Source organism: Vitis vinifera, chromosome 18, assembly GCF_030704535.1.
Source record: "Vitis vinifera cultivar Pinot Noir 40024 chromosome 18, ASM3070453v1".
Classification (NCBI taxonomy): domain Eukaryota; kingdom Viridiplantae; phylum Streptophyta; class Magnoliopsida; order Vitales; family Vitaceae; genus Vitis; species Vitis vinifera.
This window is the reverse complement of record NC_081822.1, coordinates 2,963,459-2,984,336: the sequence shown is the minus strand read 5'-3', so window position 1 is coordinate 2,984,336 and position 20,878 is coordinate 2,963,459. Positions and strand designations below refer to the sequence as shown.

Genomic DNA, 20,878 nt, shown 5'->3' with positions numbered 1-20,878 from the left:
CCAGCACTGCTGCACCAGTGAGTGCATTAGCGGTTATTTGAAGACCCATGCTTATACAAACTGAGATAGAGTTCAGTGGGTTATTTTATTTATATAAACCATAAAAAAACTAACTCCAAGTAGTAAGATTTTGTTTAGTTCAGTGGTCTAGGCTATTTGATTGTGGTCCAATATAGATGTGATGCAGGTAGACTTCAAAGAAAAAGAAAATGAAAAACAAAAAGAAGGGAAGGGGTTGGGAGGGCCAATACAACCCTAACCTGTTAGAGCTGATATAAGGACCTGAGGTTCTTATAATTTAGGAGTCTCCAGTGATATAATATTTGCTGAACAACAATTGTGATGGAGCTGTTTTATGAGTGACATACATGCATACATATACATGTGTGTGTATATTTCTTGTTTGGTAAGTACAGTGATGTCTTGAATATCTATCAGTATCTACCAACATTTTATGATGCTGTGTAAGACAATGGTTTTATGGCATATTAGGATGCCCCTGGATTGTGAACGTATTAATCCACAAATTTGTAGGATTTTGTCTTGTAAAGTCACAAGTTGCACACACAGTTCATTCAGCATTTTATGGACAATTATCTAATTTCCACTTGCAGTAAAGGGAAAGCATGGCCAGAAGGTTTCTGTTGACACATTGGCATCAGAAGTTGTCAATATGAACGAGATTGCTGTAAACTTTCCTACTCTTTGCTTCAATTCATTACACTTTGTTCTTAGCTTGGAAATACATATCAGAAAAAACTACTTTTTGCAGAGTGCAAATGTCATACAAGATTCTTGACACAATTATTTCTTTTTGTTGATTAATATATAACTAATGGTTCTGTTTATCAGATTTTTTTTTCATTATTATATTTTTATGATGGGTGGCTTTATGTGTCCTTTGCACTTTTAAAAGGTTTTGATGCATCATAGTAAAGGTTTTAAAAGACTTTGTGGATTGTCAGTTTTATTTATGGGATATGTGGCAGCAGCTGATATGCATGCACATATGTTATTGTTGATTATTTTATATTTTTGCTCATTTCAGGTAGGTAGAAGGACCCGGAGAAGGAAAACTTAAGTTACTTTGGTTTTTTTAAGAGACAATGAGTTTTTATACTTCTTGATAAAAAGGCAAATATTACAATTAGTCATGGGGGGCGCAATCTTAGTGATAAGATGTACGCTCTTGCTGTTTGTAAATAACAAATGATGTGCTCTTTCTGTAAGTAGACCAAAGTTTGGACTTGAATATTGTGTAATTGAATCAAGTTTTTAGAAATGTAAATGCAATTTTTGGATAAGAGGAATTTAGAGTGAGTTCCGGAGTGGTCATCTCTGCTGGGAAAATCTCTTGTACTCTTTTTGACAATGCTCATGTAAAGTGGACTTAAAACTTTCACTTTGTTGACACTGTTGAGTGTGAAATTTCCAGGACTAGTGAAATTGTGTGGAGGCAATTACTGTTGGCGGCCAATAAATGAAAAACAATGGTCACATTGAGCCTACTGGGGAATACTGTTGATTCAATTGGATGGAAGCTATTACTCAAATCTACATGAATACCAATACAAGGGCATTATCATTGCTTTTTAGATTTTGTTTTTCAGGGAAAATATGGTACCTTCTGGCCCTTTCAATTCGGAAGCATTTATTTTTCTGCGGCCATTCAACATACCCTGATCTGATCACTTCCCTTTCATTGTCTGTCTGGACACTTTACCGGATCATTCAGGATCGAGCCTAGCAAGACCATTGTGAATTTGTCAAAAAGTGAATATGGCTGAAACCTTAAACAATGACAAGCTCATGATGCCAAACTATTATTTTGAATATAACAGCACATAAAATTTACACTTGTCATATTATAAAATTTTGACATCATTTCCTCAATAGATGAATTCAAAATTGCCTGATCATTTCCATTCTGTATGTTGCATCTACATAGGATAGATTAAACTAAGAAGGTCTAGTTGGTTTTTACCTGACTTCATTCCGTTTTTCTCTCGACACACAACGTACAACACACTTGATCTGTAATACTTCTAGAAACTGAAGAATATGCTCCGTTATGCATCATGAATTACCTCATTTTCTAGCCTCCAAACCCTCTTCTCTCAAACAGGAACAAATGAATAAATAAATAAAATATAAATACATATTCCTTTACATGGTGACTAGGAAATTTGGGATGATTTTTACAATCTTCATCAAGGGTCAAAGCAATTGGCGGAGTTGCTGATTCTCTTTCCGGAGAGACTGGATTTCTTTCATCAGCTCAGCTTGGTTTTCCAAAATCGAGCTTGCCACACTTGAGATTTCTGTCTGGCAGTAACTAAAGAAGATGAATTACAAGGAAAAAACCTAGCAAAACCGATGGAAATCTGAGAATGACACCACATATTAAATACCTCTTGAATATGAAATTGTCTCAGAATTTCGATGTGAAGGTTCCTCATATCTTTGTGTATGGATTTCTGAAAGGAATCAAGGGTTTCTTCAAGGGTGCTTTGAAACATCTGAAGGGTAAATGAGGTTCCCTGCTGGGTATCTGACTGAGAAGGACCTTTCTGGGATAGTGATGTTCCTCCCTGTTACAGTACTACAAGTCAATAAATCATTTTCATTTAACAAGCTAGCATCATCAACATGTGTGATGATTCATCATCACCACCTCATATTGATCTGACACTAACCAAAGCAAGTGAGACCTATGCATGATCTACACTTTAGTCAAAAGCACGATGGTGAGAGAACTTTAGATGACAGAACACCGATAAACCTATCATGGTCACACCCTTGTACGGAAGCAAAAGCCTGGATGTGTTCTTTTTGAACCCATCCGATATTTTATACATTTACCATTGGATGAGTCCCTGCTTCTGAGGCAGCTGATGTAACAGAATTAAATAAGCCATTCAAAATTTCTGCTCTGGTTTCAGCTCCTGTTTTCTTTATTTTTGGTGAACCAACAGGAGAGGTCCCATCACTGGAGGATAAGGTAGTGCTTATTCTCTCGGCATAAGTGGAAAATCTTCGTGGGAGGGTCAAGGATGCTGGTGATCCTGGCAGTTCAAGGTTAGCCTGTCTGGTGACAGCTTTTGTATCTAGAGGCAGAGATACGGAAATAGAAGGGAAATTTTCTGGGACTCCCAGTGGAGTTTCCTGATTAAAAGAGAAATCTTTGGCACGCAAATTTCCAAAAGTCAGGTTTTGATTTGACGAGGAGCTCCCACTCATATGACTTGTTGATGACCATAGCTCTTGTAATCCAGAAAACATTGACCCTGATGCTAGACCACTAGCTGCCAACATCCCAAAGCGAGACAGTGTGGGCTGACGGTGGTGGGTAAATTTATCAGAAAATCTCTCACCACCCCAGGCTTTTGGAGGAGTGATGGAAGAGTCTTCACTTTTGAAAGATGAAGTAGTAGATGATCCCGGTGCTGTAAGAGAAGCGTGAGTGTCCTGCATGAAGTAGTCGTAGATAAAACATAATTCAGAAAATACAAATTGAAATAAAGTTCACTAAGGCCATAAAATTGGGCTAAACTATTTACAAGAGAGAAAATTTTACTTATTATGGTACTCTTTAAAATCGCATAAGAGTCACCGTAAGCCATATTTATTATAAGATAGCCACATATTAACTCAAAATGTTCAGTTCATGTGCTATTTTTTTCCACAAGATTACAGCTGAAGAATCATATCCATAGATCAGACCATATGTACAGCATCTTAATCATATCCACAAACTGCAGATCGAAATGTCTATAGAGTAATAAATCAATAGACAACTCACACGCTCTTTCCAGAGTATTTGGGCTGATATGATCATGTATTAGTTCACAATTTTCAGTTGGTGCAGCATTCTTTGATGAGACTAAGCCCAAAATTCACATTCATGGGATATCTCATCATCACTTCTTAGATGAATGCTACATAGTGAAAAAGGTAGAACAGTTGGTCTTCTAAAATTTTTCTTAAAAGTGGTCCAATGTACACACAGATCATTTGTGTTCTTTCCCTATATTTCTGGAAATAAGCAACAGTCAAGTAAAAAGAAATGAGCATGGGAATCTAGGTAAGACAATATTTCACAATTAGAAAGAACAAAAGACAAACCATATTTCACAGCGCAGTTACATAGGCACTGAGGGGAAAGAAGTACCGACCTGCCTGGAAGTTGAATTGGATTTCCAATTGAATATTGGATGATTATTGCCCTCACCCTCTGCTATAGAGGATCTCCTACTAGGTGAAGAAAACAGAGACGAAGGCTTCTTATCAAAAGGTAGATAATCTTTCTTTGCTCCTTCATGATCATCCCAAAGCTTATCAAGTGTAGGTGTAAGTGGTTGAACATCCACGAGAGGAGAAAACACCTCCATATCGTCCTTGAAGGTATAACCAGAATGAGGAGCACGTAATTTTGCCAATGTTCCACCTAGCCGCAGATGACTTCTACTCGGTGTTTCCTCTGCCATAGACAAACAGAGCGAGCTTGACATAGAACCACCACTGGTTACAGTAAGTGAAGATGCTTCTGTTGACGGACCTATGCGGCCAGGATTTTGAGAACCAGGTAACGCCATGGATAGTGAAAGACTTGATGATGTTACAGACGGAAGTGGGTCAGGAATAATGACTGAATCTTCGGTAGCACCTCCCATAAGAGCAATCTCAGGGCTGCAATTACTTTCATCTACAATTACAGGTTTTGATCTTTGCCAGCATAAACTTGTGACAGCCTGATCAGAACTATAAATATTAAGTAATCTATCAAAAACTACATCGATTTAGATCGACAAAGATTAAAAGAGTCGAGGTTGTCAAATGCAAATCTGTGAACTGAATGATAAAGTATCATCAGTCGGGACAATTTGTTAAAGATGACACTCTTCGATGGCATATACACAAGTGGCATGATCTACTAACTCATTAGACATATTCCCATCACAACATTACTTTCTTTTTTGACCTAGTCTTCATTTCTAAGCAAAGGCTTACTTAGTTTTTCTATCCAGCTAAAAGCTTTGTATCTTCCACCTACATGAGGCATTTCAAACTGCTATATAAAGTAGATGCATCCTCAATTTTCCAAAGTGTATTTACACTTCCTCAGATGAACCCTTCAATGAATCAAAAGTTTCCCAGTAATTTTTGAGTGTTAGGGGCCTGAACGAATTCCTCAAGTAGGTCTCAGAGCGCAACAAGAAATACAAAGTACAATCTCCAGTTTTGGCTCTCAAGCAATTCATTGCACTATCAATATTAAAGCAACAACAGTCATAAACAAGACAAGGTTCTGAAAGCAACTATAATTTGGTAGAGATGAAGGTTTTAAGTGGCTACAAGTCTGTAGTGTCAAATGAGCATGCCAGCATATATAAGCATCTGTACATATTATGATTTCCCATTTTTATCTTTTTTCTCTTGAGAACTTTCTACTTCTGTTACTTTCAGATATTTATCGCATTACCAACATCATCTGCAATTTAATAAACATCAATTTATCATTTGCCAACACTATTTTTACCTACTGGTAAATTACAGAGATTGCAAGTAATATTAAGTGGTACATAAACAAAAAACTAAAAAATTATACAAAACAAAACAAACCAGAAAACAGGTCACTCTATAGATGTAGCAGAAAAAAGTAAAACAAAAAGAGTGAACGTTTCAGAAATCAACCATTGATTAAACAAAAAGAGTGAACGTTTCAGAAATCAACCATTGATTAAGTAAATAAAGGAAAGGTCTTCCTTATATTGCCCTTAAGGCTTGGCTCAAGTGGTAAAGGTGGGAAGGGTTTGTGGGAGGTTCTGGGCTCAAGTCCTAGTGGGGACAAAAAAATTACCTATCAAAAAAAAAAGGCCTCCCTTATATTGATTATCCATGGACTCTGAGCCCATTAGGTTTTGATGTGAAGAAGCAGCAGCACATTGGACCTGCCTCTCTTAGAGAAAAACAAGGAACTGGACATGTGTTGGGCCCCTAAATGGTCACTTCACCCTTTCTTATAACCCCACACAGCTACATACAATGCATGACCAAGACTATGATTACCCTTCACAGAAGGGGATCCACATGTCAACATACTAGCTCCTCCATCATGATGGTGGCAGGCATAACAAATGGTAGTGGATGGTTTCAAAGGGCCCTAGAACAAACATTCAGAATATTCAGAGGGGGGGTTGGTTTTGAGCTAAAAAAATCAATGTGAGAGGAACGTGACTCTGGTCAAACAAGTAACTTTGCCCTTCTCATGTAAATAAAAGAATGTGTGTACATAATGTGAAAGAAAGATACGATTAGGTTAGAACTGGTCACACTGCATTGGTTAGAGGTGCTGAATAAAGAATTGCATCCATAGCAGAGGTTGGGTCTTCTTTTCCCACAAATGGGTGGTAAGATGGGTGGGATTTACATAGATATACTTCACTGTGAAACCAGGGAAAAAATTTTGCAGTGCCATCCCAGTAGTGAGAGATAAATGCATATATCAATTATGACTGGTTGCTGGGACTGCACTTCCCTTTGATATTGCTTTAGCACATAAAATATCAATTACACATACTTATATGCTGTATGCAAGCAAATGACAAATTATAAGCAAGCCAAGAGAGAGTGAAAAATCTTCAAATTTAGGGAACCCTTGATTGATAACAAATATTGAGCAAGAAGAATTCACCTCTGAATTACCATAAGCACAGAGAATGGAGAAAGGCTGTGGTTTTCCACGGACATCATAGAATACCACTTGGCCATGACTTGTTCCAGCTGCTAGAGTCCAGCCATCATCTCTAAATGCCAATGAAGAGAATGGCATCTCATAAGGAATGCAAAATGAAGGTCTTCTGGACCCTCTGTCAAAAGTATACAACTTTTTATCTAGACCTACACTAGCAATCATCTGCATGAGAAAAAAGAAATTGGATAACAGAACTAACTACTTTTCAATTCACACCTCAAAGAAGACTCACCATTCAATGACATGTAACAAATTCAATTTCTATGAATAAAAGGATGAAATAGGACAGCCAATAAAACAATGAAGAGACCTTATCATTGGAGGGTGAGAAGGTAACCCCAGCAGTTGGTGCAGAGTGCTGCTTCAACCAAGAAACCTGGGAAGTAGAAAAATACATTTATACTTGAAACATTCTTCCCAGCCAAAAAGACTGGAACATGGATCTTCTGGAAGAAAAGGGAAAAAGGCAAAAAAAAAGAAATTAAAAACTAAATGACAAGATTCCAATTTTATCATGTTAAATAGAGCAGGAGAAGCAAATTATTGATAATGCAATAATAGAAATTTCATCGACACATCATAGATTTAAGGTACCACTTGTTAAACAAGAAAGTAGATCCAATAAATGGTTTTAGTTTTACAATTCTACCACTAATATGTTTTGAACAGAAGAAATATTTATTTATTTAACTCTTTTTCCTGGATGTTGCTTTGCATTATTTAGGCAGGCTGCAAACTTCCAATACCCATTTATTTAAAATCATGCATTACTTTAATAGCACAACAACACAAATACAAGCAACATGAGCCCTTTTAAACCATTTTTACAATCCATTTTTCATATTATCAAATAAACTTAATTGTTCTATAAATTTCATTAAACATGAAATTCCATTAAGGGTGTGTTTAGCTTGTCAACATCTAAACTTGGGAATGGAAATCATATTTGCCAAAATAAATTCTCAAAATGTAATGGATGCTAGATTTCAATCCAATGTTTAGCTAAAGTTAGAAATTATTGAAATGTAATGGATGTTAGAATTCAATCCTAATGTTTGGCTGAAGTTGGAAATTTGAAAATCTTTTTCAAATTTTATTTCCATTATAGCTTTTGGTTATCTTGGAAATTACTGGGGAATTAATGTAAATTTGCACCACAATGCAAGAAATGTTTACAAAATCTGGATTCAGTATGAAAAAGAAAGAAATAAAATAAGTTGTCCACCTTCCTTTTATCTTCATTCCTTAGGGTTGGAAATAAAAAAATAAAAAAAATCATCAAGACCTCATTCTCAAATTATCTCATGTCCAAGGAAATCAAAACCTGAAATTGTGTGCAACAGAACATGGTAATCTTAAAACTGGATATAAGATACTCATTCCCTAATTAAGATATCCATGAACCAAACATATCCTAAAGGATATAACTTATTTAGCCATCTAAGGTTTTCATTCCCAACATATGTATTTCTTATTCATAAACTATAGAACATGTTACGAACCTTTGGGCTGTGACCAGTTGTATCCCACAGATGTATTGACCCATCATCACCAGCAGTCACCAAAAGGTGTCGACTAATTCGTGAATAATCAAGCACTCTTAATACCTGATCTTAAAATCCATAAAAGATTTAGCATTTAGATACCAGAAACTCTAAACCACAAACACCATTAAAGCAGCAACCAGATGCAACAAACTAAACAACCTGTTGATTGGGGTCCTTGAGTTCAGCCACCTTTGCACCAGATGCAAGGTTGTGTAGAATAAGAACCCCATTTAAACTAATGGAAGCCAAGTGCTCATCTTTGTAATTGTACATTGCCCCAGTTATCACATCAGTATGACCCCTCAACCACTTAATGCAACATCTCCTCCGCAAATCCCATATTCTTACAACTTTACCGCTTCCCCCAGAACATATGTACCTGGATCCCTTGTTGCTAAAATTGATAGCAAATATAGATTCCTGAAATTGAAACAAAGAAATCTAACAAATCAATTTTCAAAAGTAAACAAAATAGATACTACACAGTAAAAAGACATCTAACAGACAGTAACCCAAGGACATGGGGTACACAAAGTTACAACCAAGAGAAAAGAAACAGATAGAAGAAGAGAAAAAAAAACAGGAAATTCAAACAAGGTAGCCACAAAACCAATTTTTCAACTCTAGTACCACAAACTATGAAGAAAGTCAAAACAGGAGCACCTACCATTTGAATTTCAGATGATCTCCACCCCCACACGTATAATCTTTTCAAGGTAACATCCTTATTTTTCAACAAGAACACTCCACTAGTCTCCCCCTAAAAGATCTTTATATCCTACTCCCTCCAATACACCAGATCACACAAGGAAGAGCAGCACTCCAACATTTCTTCCTACGTCTTCCAATAAATCTCATATGTAGGCTCAAAAATAACACCCTCAACCAACTCCAAAGAGGGCAAATAATCAGACACCAAAGTTCCCTAGCCAACAAAAAATGGAGGAATAGCATTCATCGATGTCGCAGATTCTCTCTCTATGCATCAGCTGGCCAAAGGTTAGAATCTTCTCCCAAATTGTGGTCCAAACAGGATGCCTACTTGAGAAGGGTCGTTAAGCCCCAAGTCTAATTTTTATAGACCTGACTCCAATCCCTTGAATTAACACCTTGAAAAAAAGGCGAATCGAATGTTAAAGAAAGCTAACCCTATTCCCTTGAACTGATGCTTTGAGAAAAAAATTTGCCATCAATCTACCACTTGCAATCTTTTTTTCCATAACGTAACATTGGGATCCCTAGCCACCATCCTAACCCTACAGATTTTGTTGAGAAGGAAACAGGCAACTCCAACTCCCGATCGTGCAACTCACTTATATGTTTAGAATCTCAAAACCCCCCATGTTTGGTCCAACCCTGTAGTTAACTAGCACTGCTCCTCTAATCTCTGCTTAAAAAAGGAAATAAGAAGAGGAAAGGAAAAGGAAAAGGAAGATGAAAAAGAAAAAAGAAAACCTTCCCTCCAAAGGGATATCAATAAAAATAAAAAAGGATCATTACATAGAACAACCAAAATCTCAAAAGTAAGCATAAAAAGTTGAAACAATGTAATTTTTGGAGAACCTAATCAATACAATACCATCAGTTATGGTTGTGGCTTTTGTTTCTTTAATGACCTCGATTTGAATAGTTAATTTTATCTTCAAAACAGCAATTAAAAACACAAAGGCCGTGTAAATTCTTTAGGAAATCCAAATGTGCCCTTAAAATATAAAGGCATCCTTATAGAGTAACACATCCCCAGGTTCCAGAATCTAAATAAGTATCTACAGCATCTGCTCCATACCCTGGCATAGTGAATTAATTCTTCTTTATGGGCATTGCTCTCAATCAAAATGGAGATTGAGATTATATTACTCTCCCCAGTGTTTGCTCCTGTAAGAAGGGAATAATTTTGACAAGAGTTTCCTTATAGACCCCTCAACCACAAACACCTACAAAGACAAAATCGCCCCAAATTTATCCAATCATAAAAATAAACAAGAGGAAAATTTACCTCGATGTTCTCTCCGCTTTCACTCCCAAAAACTGGAATAGTTCCGATAATTTGTCCGTTTTTCCGCCATAGAGAGATCTTCTTGTCTTCTCCAGCACTTGCCACAACCAAATCTTTGGGAAAAAAAAAATGCATCCCAGTTCAATTAGAGAGAGACAGACAGACAGATAAAGATGAAGAATGCCAAACTTTTCAGTTGCTGTGTATACGAAGGAAAAGTGAATAAAACAGACTTTCGGTCTTACGTTTTCAGTGCCTGTTTGGAAAAAAAAACTCGATTCACCTAAGCCAAATGGTCATGCCGAACTCAGTCATGTGGATTTTTTTTTCTTTATTCTCGGCACCTAAAACAGAATTTTCGAGATTTCAAGGTTCGGAATTCTAACACCTTTTCTTTCCTCACATTTTCTCCGCAACCAAACACAAGAAAGAAAAGAGAGAAAGGAAACAGCATGTGGAGTGACTCACTGGTGTGACTCCACTTGACTGAATAGACATGGTGACCCGGTGAAGGCGAGTAGCTCAGAGTGCAGGGGTCGCCCAGCCCTAAGGAGACGTCGAAAAGCTTGACGGTGTCACCTCCGCTGGTCGATAACATCGCTATTGACGGATCTGCAAAATGCGACGTCGCCATTTTTTCCAGCTTCAAATTTTCCGTCAAATTCACAATCACCTATCGTGATTCTCGAGAAAATTTTGGAAAGTTAGGTATATACCATCGTTTGCTTCTGTTCTGATGCAAATGCGGGAAACCCTAACTGCCAGGAGCGAAAAATAAAATTTCAAATGCGAAAGTGCGGGTATCCAAGTTCTTTTTTTTTTCTTTTTCTTTTTTTAATCCCATTTTCCACGTGTGAAATTCTTCTCGATACATCATAGTTGCATTTTATTAAAAAAATATTTTTAAAATATATATTTTATAGTGCCCGAATTAATTAATGATTTAGAGTTTAGTAATTGTTTTTTAAAATAGTTTTTAAAAAATAATTTTAAAAAATAGTTTTTAAAAACTATTTTACGATGTTTTGTAAATAAAAATATATTTGAAATATAAAATATTTTTAATTTGTTTTTAATAATTTAAAATATGTTTTTATATTTTAAAAATAATTTAATGTCCAATATTTTATTTTTAATTTATTCTACTATCTTTAAAAATGTTTTTAAAAAATAAGTAAAAACAACGAAAAATAAATAAAATATAATATCTGAAAATGTCATATTTTTTATTTTTAAAAATATAAAACATAAAATAATTTTGATTGTCAATCATATTTTCTTTTTTTTTTATGAAAAATAAAAAACTATTTTGGAAAATAGTTACAAAATAAAACTTTAAATTCATTACTTTTAAGAGATGTTTAGTACATGAGAATAAGGGACGGGAATAGACATGGTATTCATTATCCCCTTCATATTCCAATGTAAAGATAAATTTTAAGAAGGTAAAAATTGATTCCGGCATAAATCAAATCTCACTTATAAGTAGAATTTCAATTTATTGTAAATGTGTAGTATTTTGATTCATTTATAATATAAAAAAATATAAAATCATCTAAAATTACTATCTTCCCTTTTGATTTTATTCATCAAACCATGATGTCTCTCCATCCCATAAGACTATTTTTTTAGTCTTATTATTTTTAAAAAATAAAAATAAAAACTCTCAACATTTATTTTTTTAAATGAAAATAAAAAAATTATTTTAAACTATATATAAGGATATTATTATCATTCTCATTCCTATTATTATCAATGAAACAAAATCCAGACACTATAAATTGAATCACCAATTGATAAAAAAAATAAGAACGAAAACAAAATATTTATTTTTATTCCCTATTTGCATTGACCAAACACCCCAATAAAAATTTGTTAATAATCTCTTTCCAATTTTAACCTTTAGTTTTTATTGATTTTACTTTTTACCTCTTATCTTAATTCCCTTTTATATGAAAATTGTGTATTTATTTAAATAATTAATTCATTCAACCATAGAGGATTATTGTAGTGCGAATCATGATTGATCTTCTAAATTAATTGATTTGGACCAAACTTTATGTAGATTCATTGGATTCAATGTCAATTGACCTATTTAATACTTAAAAAAAAAAAAACTTTTTCTCTTAAATTTATTCAAAAATTTACATATGCCTTGGAAAACCACCTTTGATATGATTGATCTAGTTCAATGCAGTCAACCGTTAATGACAGCTTTAAAGAAAAACTACGATTTGTTTTTTGAATGAATCCTAATTTTTATTTTAATTAAAAATTAAAATAACGTAGTAAAAGTATAATATTTATACATAAAAATATGACCCAAGTTCACACATTCCTAGGAAAGAAAAAAAAAAGGTTTGTTTGCTATTAATTTTTACAACTTATTGTTAGTATTTAATGCGGAAATTAACACATAGATTCAAGATCATTGAATTCAACACATCTCAAGAAAATTAAAGAATCGATTACATATCGTTTGAAGAACACGCAGCCATATTAAATTGAGAGATCCCCTTCAATTATAAACCTTAAATTCTTGATCTCTTTTTCTCCTTATCAAATTTTAATGCACATAATTATTTCTTTTAATTGATGGAAGAGAACTTACTCACAAAGGGGTTTTGTATCTTTCTTTTACAGATAGGAGAAGAGGGCAAAGAATAACCGTTTAGAAAACTGTTTTGAACGTGTTATTATAATAACTGTTTTATTCTTATTTACCCACTCCATCAAAGGGTAAATATCCTTACAATAGTTATTAATTATTTTGGGCATTCTTTTAATTGGCTAAAAAACTTTTATAAGTGGATAAAAAATTAAAACACTAGGTTAGTGGGCCACCCACTTAATTTCAACGTGAAAATAACATTCTCCCACTTGGCCTGCTAAACCAATTATGAAAACTATAATATAGATATTTTTATATATAAAATATATACTGGAAAATAAATTTGACACGTGATCACGATTTCAATAAACTTAGCCAATACGTCCAAAATCATATACCATAATGCTGAATCAGTTTAGATCATAAATGCGAGTCATGGCGGTCACATAACCATAATGTCATGTTTCCTTTCATGCACCACACATCAATAACCCTAACTAACCCAATCCTTAATGCCAAACAGGCCTCGTAATTTGTCTTGTCAGGACAATTCTTGTTTATCAAACAATAAAACGTGCACCCATAATTGAAAATAAGAATAAACAGAAACAATCTTTAATGCGCAAATTGTCAATTACATAACCACCATTCATTATCATACATATTATGGATTCCTCAAAAGACCCATCCTCATAACATGTTCCAAATATGCCTTTGGAGGTAATCCTTTAGTTAATGGATCAACAACCACAAGTGTGGTCCTAATATTTTCAATCGACACTTGTTGTTTTTGGACTATTTCTTTAACTAAATACTTTAAATCTATGTGTTTTGATCCACTAGAAAATTTGTCATTCTTAGAGAAGAAAATAGCTGCAGTGTTATCACAATATATTCTCAAAAGGTTTAGCAATAGAGTCGACAACACCAAGTCCTGAGATAAAATTCCGCAACCATAAAGCATGACTTGAGGCTTCAAAACAAGCAACAAACTCGGCTTCCATCGTGGATGAAGCAATAATTGATTGTTTTTCGCTCTTCCACTATATTGCCCCATTTGCCAGCATAAAGACAAATCCTGAAGTTGACTTTAAGCTATCGAGACAACCACCATAATCAGAATCCGAGTAACCGACAATCTCTAATTGTTCTAATCTTTTATATGTGAGCATATAATCCTTTGTCCCTTGTAAGTACCTCGTCACATTTTTTGCAACTTTCTAGTGTTCGAATCTTGGATCACTTTGGTATCTTCCTAACATGCCAATAGAAAAGTTGATATATGGTCTTGTACATGTTTGAGCGTACATCAAACTCCCCACAGCTGATGCATAAGGAATTTTCTTCATTTATTCCATTTCCATGTTATTCCTTGGACACTGCTTTTCACTTAATTTGTCACATTTCAATATAGGTGCAACACCCGATGAACATGACTACATATTAAATCTCTCAAAAACTCGATCAATATATCCTTTTTGAGATAAACCTAGCACTCCTCGAGATCGATCCCTAAAGATCTCGATGCCAATAACATAGTTTGCCTCACCCATATCAACCAGTTGAAAGTTTTTAGAGAGTTGATCATTGGTTTCACATAATAAACCAAGATCACTGCTAGTAAGCAAAATATCATCCACATACAGTATTAGAAATATAAAATTGCTCCCACTAACTTTCAGATATACACACTAATCAATAGTGTTCTCTTTAAATCCGAAAGATGTAATGGTATTATTGAACTTAATATACCACTGTCTGGAAGCTTATTTAAGACCATAAATGGATTTTTTTAATTTACAAACTAGGTGTTCATTTCCTTTCTTTGCAAACCCCTCAGGTTGTTCCATGTAGATATCTTCATCCAAATTCCCATTTAAGAATGCAGTTTTTACATCAATTTGATGTAGCTCTAAATCAAAATGAGCTACAAGTGCCATGATGATTCTAAGCGAATCTTTATTGGAAACTGGAGAGAAGGTATCTCTGTAATCGATACCTTCCTTTTGAGTGAAACCTTTGACCACAAGTCTAGCCTTAAATTGTTTGATATTGCCTTTAGCGTCGTGCTTTGTCTTAAAGACCCATTTACAGCTGACGGGTTTACAACTATTAGGCAATTCGATGAGATCTCAAACACTGTTATGGGCCGTAGATATTAACTCATCATTCATAGCTTCCATCCATTTACTAAAATCATCACTTTCCATGGCTTGTGAAAACGAAACCAAATTCTTCCTTATCCCAATATCAAAGTCAAATTCCCATAGATACACCACATAATCATCTAAAATGGTAGGTCTCCTTTATCTTGGAGATCTCCTCAAAGGTTCCGGTTGTGGTGGCTCGACAACATTTTCAATGGCAATATTTTCTCGTGGTAATGAACCATCTCTATTATGTTGCTCATGTTCCTCAACTTGTTGAGCAGGTTGAGGGGCAATAATTTCTCGAGGTAAAAAGGGTGGTGGATATCCACTCTTATCTCCTTAATATCTACCTTTCTTGGTTCATTACTCTCACTGATTTTGCCATTCTCTAAGAATCTGGCATTACCGGTTTCAATTATTCTCACACTATGGTTAGGACAGTAAAATCTGTAGCTTTTCGATTTATCCGGATAGCCAATGAAATATCCAGATATCGTTCTTGAATCAAGCTTTTTCTCATGTGGGTTATAAATTATTGTCTCCACTGGACAATCCCATATATGTATATGTCTCAAACTAGGTTTTTGGAACTGCCTTATCAAGAACTCTATTCAAGATATACATTGCGGTCTTTAAGGCTTCACCCCACAATGAAATAGGTACAGAAGAGTAACTCATCGTACTCCTGACCATTTCCATTAATGTGTGATTACGCCTTTCAACAACACCATTCTATTGTGGCGTACCAGCCATTGTGTACTGAGCACGAATACCACGCTTTTCAAGGAATTTGGCAAAAGGACTATGATTTTGTCCTAATTCATCATATTTGCCATAATATTCACCACATCGATCTTATCTCACAATTTTAATCTTTTTATCCAATTGTCTCTCGACCTTTGTAATGAACATCTCGAAGATGTCAATGGCATAAGACTTTTCATGCATTAGATAAATATAACCATAACGAGATAGATCATCTATAAAGGTGATAAAATATTTATTTCCTGTAAAACATGGAACAGAGAGTGGTCCACAAATATCCATATGAATTATCTCAAGAAGCTCATTACTTCTTGTGGCACGTTTCTTTGTATGTTTAGTTTGCTTTCCCTTTATGCAATCCAGGCATACTTGAAAATTAGTGAAGTCAAGATTTTGTAAAATTCCTTCTTTCACTAATCTCTCAATTATTTTCTTAGAGATATGCCCTAATCTTTTGTGCCATAAGATTGAAGGATTTTCATTAATTAAGCCACGTTTTGAACCAACATTTGAATGCAGGGTTATCAAAGCTTGTGCAAATTCATGATTCAAGGAAATTTTATATAAACCATCACATAAAATACCAGAACCAACTGTAACAGAATTTAACAACAAACTTAATTGTCTAGAAACTGAATAAAACAGAATATCCAGCAACATCTAATTTGGACAAAGAAACTAAATTCCTAGAAATAGAAGGTACATAAAAAGTGTTTAAAAGATCTATCCGATGATCCATCTCTAAGAGTAAGCGATAGGTACCAATAACTACACTTCGACTTTGAGACGGTTTCCCATATAGAGGAACTTTTCACTTTCCTTCGGTTTCCTGGTTGTAAGGAATCCTTGCATTAAATTAGTTACATGAGTTGTGGCTCTATAATCAATTCACCAAGTATTTGAAGGAACTTCAGCAAGATTGGATTCATAACATACAAAATAAAGATTTATACCTCTCTTTTTGAACCAAGCCTTGCGCTTGTTACAGTCTTTCTTCACATGCCCTTTCTTGCCACAAAAGTAGCAACTTATCATGAATTTTCCATCACGACTCTGACTATCTTTCCTAGGTCCACTTTTCTTAGGTGGAAATTTCTTTCATTTTCTGAATTTTTCTTTCTTCTTCATGACTCCATGAGTTACAGTAAGGGCAAGATTATGTCATTCTTGTCTTAATCTCACTTCCTCTTGTATGCGTTTACTGGTGAGCTCATTCAAGTTCCACTGATCGCTGTTAGTATTATAGTGGATCTTGAATGGAGCAAACTGTGATGGAAGTGAGTTAAGGACAAATTGTACCAAGGACTCATATATACTCATACCTAGCGCCTTAAGCTTTGCAACCTTTTCAGTCATGTTTAAAATATGTTGTTGAATACCTTTCTGACCATCATATTTCATGGTGGTCAATTCAGCCATCAATGTGCCTGCAAGGGACTTATCAGCGCGTTTGAAACGCTCTTCAACAGATTTCAGAAATTTCGAGGCAGACTTGGTTTGAGGGAAAAAGGTCTTGATATTATTGGCAATAGTCATTCTCATAAACATCAGACTGAGTTTGTTTGATTTTGCTCAGGCTTTTGATTGTTCCACCTGCTTCGGAGTACTATCATCCGTAGCTTCAGGAGGTTTATTAGTTATTAAAGCTAGGTCAAGATCCAATACGCCCAGTGAGAATTGAAACATTTCATACCATTAAGAAAAGTTCAACCCATAAAAAACAATTATTCCAGATGTAAGAAATTGTAACGAAGTGGGAACTGTACAAAATAGAACAATGCTCACAATAAGGCCTCAAGTATAAAATAAATAACAAAGAACTATTGATATCGTTAAAATTCTCCTTTGGGTAAATTTTAACATATCCAGTGTTCACTTGGAGGGAACTTAAAATACTTTACTATTTTGTGTCATTTATATGTTACCTTTGCGTATCCATTTTACCTTTCTAAGCAACACAAAATAAAAACATTAATTAATAATTAGTAGAAATTGACTCTCATTTGGGCTAGTCTCGTTCTTCTAATTATAAAAAGAATTATTAAGAATTTTACAAGTCTCCCTTTATTCTTTTATGCAATTTAATAAATATGAGGATCACTAATTTAGGTTACTTTGGCAACTATCTAAACTAGTTAACCTTACATTTATAAATTGTCTAATAATGCATTAGAGAATGATCCCCAAACGGCGCCTGGAACGAACACTTGCAGCGCCCAAAATCGGCACTTCTCATCAGCATCTAAAACGCTTGAAGAACAGCGCCTCCACGCCGTCTAGATCGCCTGAAAATGGCGCATGCACGCAGTCTAAATCGCCTGAAAATGGTGCCTGAAATGGCACTTCTAGAGCACCTGAATACGACGTCTGAAATGGCGCTTCTAGAATGCCTAAAAAAGGTGTTGCTGGAGCGCCTGAATGGCGCTTGGAATGCGCCTGGCATGGCGCCTGAAGCGCGCCTAGAACGACGCTGCAAATGGCTCCTAGAACGACCTTGTTACGTTCCTTGAATGACACTTCTTGAATGTCTAAAACAGCGCCAAGCGACGCCTTTTCCAACCATCGGACTGGGGCCAAAACGGCGCCCCTCACCGGCATCACAAGTGTCACCCCGTCATTGGTAGCAGCGCCCAGAATGAAACGGTGCTTGGACGACATCGCTCCAGTCAACGTTGCAAGGAAGACACAATGTCTTCCTTCTACGCGCTGAGGCTGGTTTTTATTTTGTTTAGATTTTCTCCTATTTGTTTTGGTGAGACCAATTAATCGAATATAATATCTCAAAAATTTAATCCTTATAAAACAATGATTTTGAATATTTGAATTCAACTTGGCTCTGATACCAATTGTTCGTATTTAACGCGAAAATTAACACACAAATTCAAGACCATTGAATTCAACACATCTCAAGAAAATTAAAGAATTGATTACATACCGTTTGAAGAACACACAACCATGTTAAATCGAGAGATCCCATTCAATTTATAAACCTTAAATTCTTGATCTCTTCTTCTCCTTATCAAATTTTAATATACATAATCATTTCTTTTAATTGATGAGAGAGAACTTACTCACAAAGGGGTTCTGTATCTTTCTTTTATAGATAGGAGAAGAGGGCTAAGAATAACCATTCAAAAAATTGTTTTGAACGTGTTATTCTAATAACTGTTTTATTCTTATTCACCCACTCAATCAAAGGGTAAATATCCTTACAACAGTTATTAACTATTTTTGACATTATTTTAATTGGCTAAAAAACTTTTATAAGTGGATAAAAAATTAAAACACTAGGTTAGTGGGTCACCCACTTAATTTTAACGTGGAAATAACACTTATTACATCAAATATATATATATATATATTTTTTAATAATATTATCTAAGTAAAAACCATGAATATTTGGAATAATTCAATTGTGTTTGGTTGGTTTGATATAACATAACATAGTTTAAAAGATAATATATTTAGATAATAATGAAATAAGATAATTTATTTCATCACTCATTTTATTTTTTCATTCATTCAAATATTCAATAAAATAAGTAATGAAATAAGATGTTTTCATATCAGATAAGGGAGAAAATTATCAAAATTATATATATGTGACTTAATTCTATCATCAAATATGGATGATTGTTGTTGTATGGGGGCGTTTATAACATCCTTTGGTAAAATTAAATATACAATTTAAAAAAAAAAATAATATTTATAAAATAATATATATATATATATATATTAAATAAACGTGACATAAAAAAATTATTTATAAAGTTTAAATATTTTAATAAATTATAAGTATTAAAAATTTTATTTTTTCAAAATATAAAAAAATATCGTATCTTATTAAAAATCATATCCTATGATATAAATTTTTTATAATAAAATATAATATCTTAAAATATATATATATATATATATATACACGTGTTTTTCTTTTTGTTTTTGGGTGAAAGGAATACCAAATAAAGAGGATAAATAATTAAACAAGGTTGGCATGTAGAGATCTAATTCGGGCATTGAACGAATGGTTGGTATTTGTTCAATAAAGACAAAATGTTTTGCTCCGCGGGGTCTCATGGCCCTAAACGTATCATACCAATATTTAAAAAAGCAAGTGTTACAAAATTTAAACCAATGTCCGACGTCCGTTGTCCATTTCTTCAAAGTTAACGCATATCACCATTACTTATGTTTTATTTTGTCACATTTATATGAATATAAGAATGAAGATATTAAAAGAAAACACTCAAAGGCCGCTTTCATTGTGATTGTACAATTGACTGCTGCTGCCCAAAGGAATACGGCTTGGAAATTATTCAACATCATGTTGTCATGACCATAACGATTATTCTTCTTCATTGTACTATACCCCTATTATTCTAGTATTTCATTTTAATATGCTTGATTTTCTTGGATTGGACAGTTGCCTTACTTTGAACCAATCAACAAGTATGAAAATGTTGTCACGCCGGTTGTCGTGAACAGTTGGATCATTTCAATTTCAAACATGGCATTAAATTTTTAAAAACCGGTCAAATTCAAATAAGACTTTTAAGCTGTCCAATAATTTTCAACTTTGGGAAAATTCAAATGGGATTCAGATTTTACTAATATTGAATTTTATAATTATAATATATAGTTTTATATTTGAAAATGCCTTATTTAATACAAACCGACTTATCTTCATTTTTTTTCCTAGGAAATTTTAAATATGGATATTAATATTATAAGAATTTTAATAAATTCGAAATAACTTAAATAAGTAAAAAATAAATTTTAGTTTAATAGGGCTTCCAGGATTTTTAATTACTTATTTAAAATATTTCTCTATTATTACCTTTGAAAAAAAATTACAAATTCCCTGTAATTACGCACCGCATCTACTTTAACGGCTAGGATTGAATGCACGGATGGCATCTGGACCTCAACACACACATGCAGCACTCTCCATCACCAGAGTGTACGGTCCAGATTAGCCAAATGGTCACGTGTATGGTGCCAGAGAGACCCCCTCGTTTCTGTTCATTCAGCACCAGGCATACGTATTCATAATAT

At 34.2% G+C, this 20,878-nt stretch overlaps 2 protein-coding genes across 7 annotated transcripts in view; one reads left to right on the top strand and one right to left on the bottom strand.

Annotated features, from left to right (window-relative positions):
• LOC100255781 (sister chromatid cohesion protein PDS5 homolog B) overlaps positions 1–1,304 on the top strand; it is a 77,045-nt gene extending 75,741 nt beyond the window's left edge. Inside the window, exons 30-31 of one of the 2 annotated variants that reach the window (XM_010665916.3) lie at positions 615–688; positions 1,049–1,304. In XM_010665916.3, coding sequence (XP_010664218.1) covers positions 615–688; positions 1,049–1,081 — 107 coding nt within the window. In that variant the 3' untranslated portion in view covers positions 1,082–1,304. The remainder of the gene's footprint in view (positions 1–614; positions 689–1,048) is intronic. The other variant, XM_010665917.3, reaches the window with a different exon arrangement.
• Positions 1,305–1,893: 589 nt separating this feature from the next.
• Positions 1,894–11,089, bottom strand: LOC100250597 (protein NEDD1). 5 transcript variants are annotated; one of them, XM_059734863.1, is made up of 11 exons: positions 11,014–11,083; positions 10,766–10,909; positions 10,298–10,410; positions 8,461–8,721; positions 8,257–8,361; positions 7,065–7,130; positions 6,695–6,916; positions 4,176–4,751; positions 2,863–3,468; positions 2,412–2,591; positions 1,894–2,325 (listed from the first exon to the last, which is right to left on the bottom strand). In XM_059734863.1, exons 2-11 carry the CDS (start codon positions 10,893–10,895, stop codon positions 2,218–2,220), a joined length of 2,367 nt encoding a protein of 788 aa, XP_059590846.1. In that variant the 5' UTR covers positions 10,896–10,909; positions 11,014–11,083; the 3' UTR covers positions 1,894–2,217. The 5 variants fall into 5 exon arrangements, with proteins under 5 accessions (XP_059590846.1, XP_010664212.1, XP_059590847.1 ...); XM_010665910.3 differs by having other exon boundaries at positions 10,766–11,089; XM_059734864.1 differs by having other exon boundaries at positions 1,894–2,321; positions 10,766–11,080.
• Between the last annotated feature and the right edge of the window lie 9,789 nt (positions 11,090–20,878).

Excerpts from the sequence above, each read along its gene's own strand:
- LOC100250597 (XM_010665910.3), bottom strand. The coding sequence starts at position 10,931 with ATGGCGACGTCGCATTTTGCAGATCCGTCAATAGCGATGTTATCGACC. Across the intron at positions 8,362-8,460 it reads TCAAGGACCCCAATCAACAG|GTATTAAGAGTGCTTGATTA; the intron begins GTTGTTTAGTTT and ends TTTTAAGATCAG. Across the intron at positions 2,326-2,411 it reads GACAATTTCATATTCAAGAG|ACAGAAATCTCAAGTGTGGC; the intron begins GTATTTAATATG and ends AGTTACTGCCAG.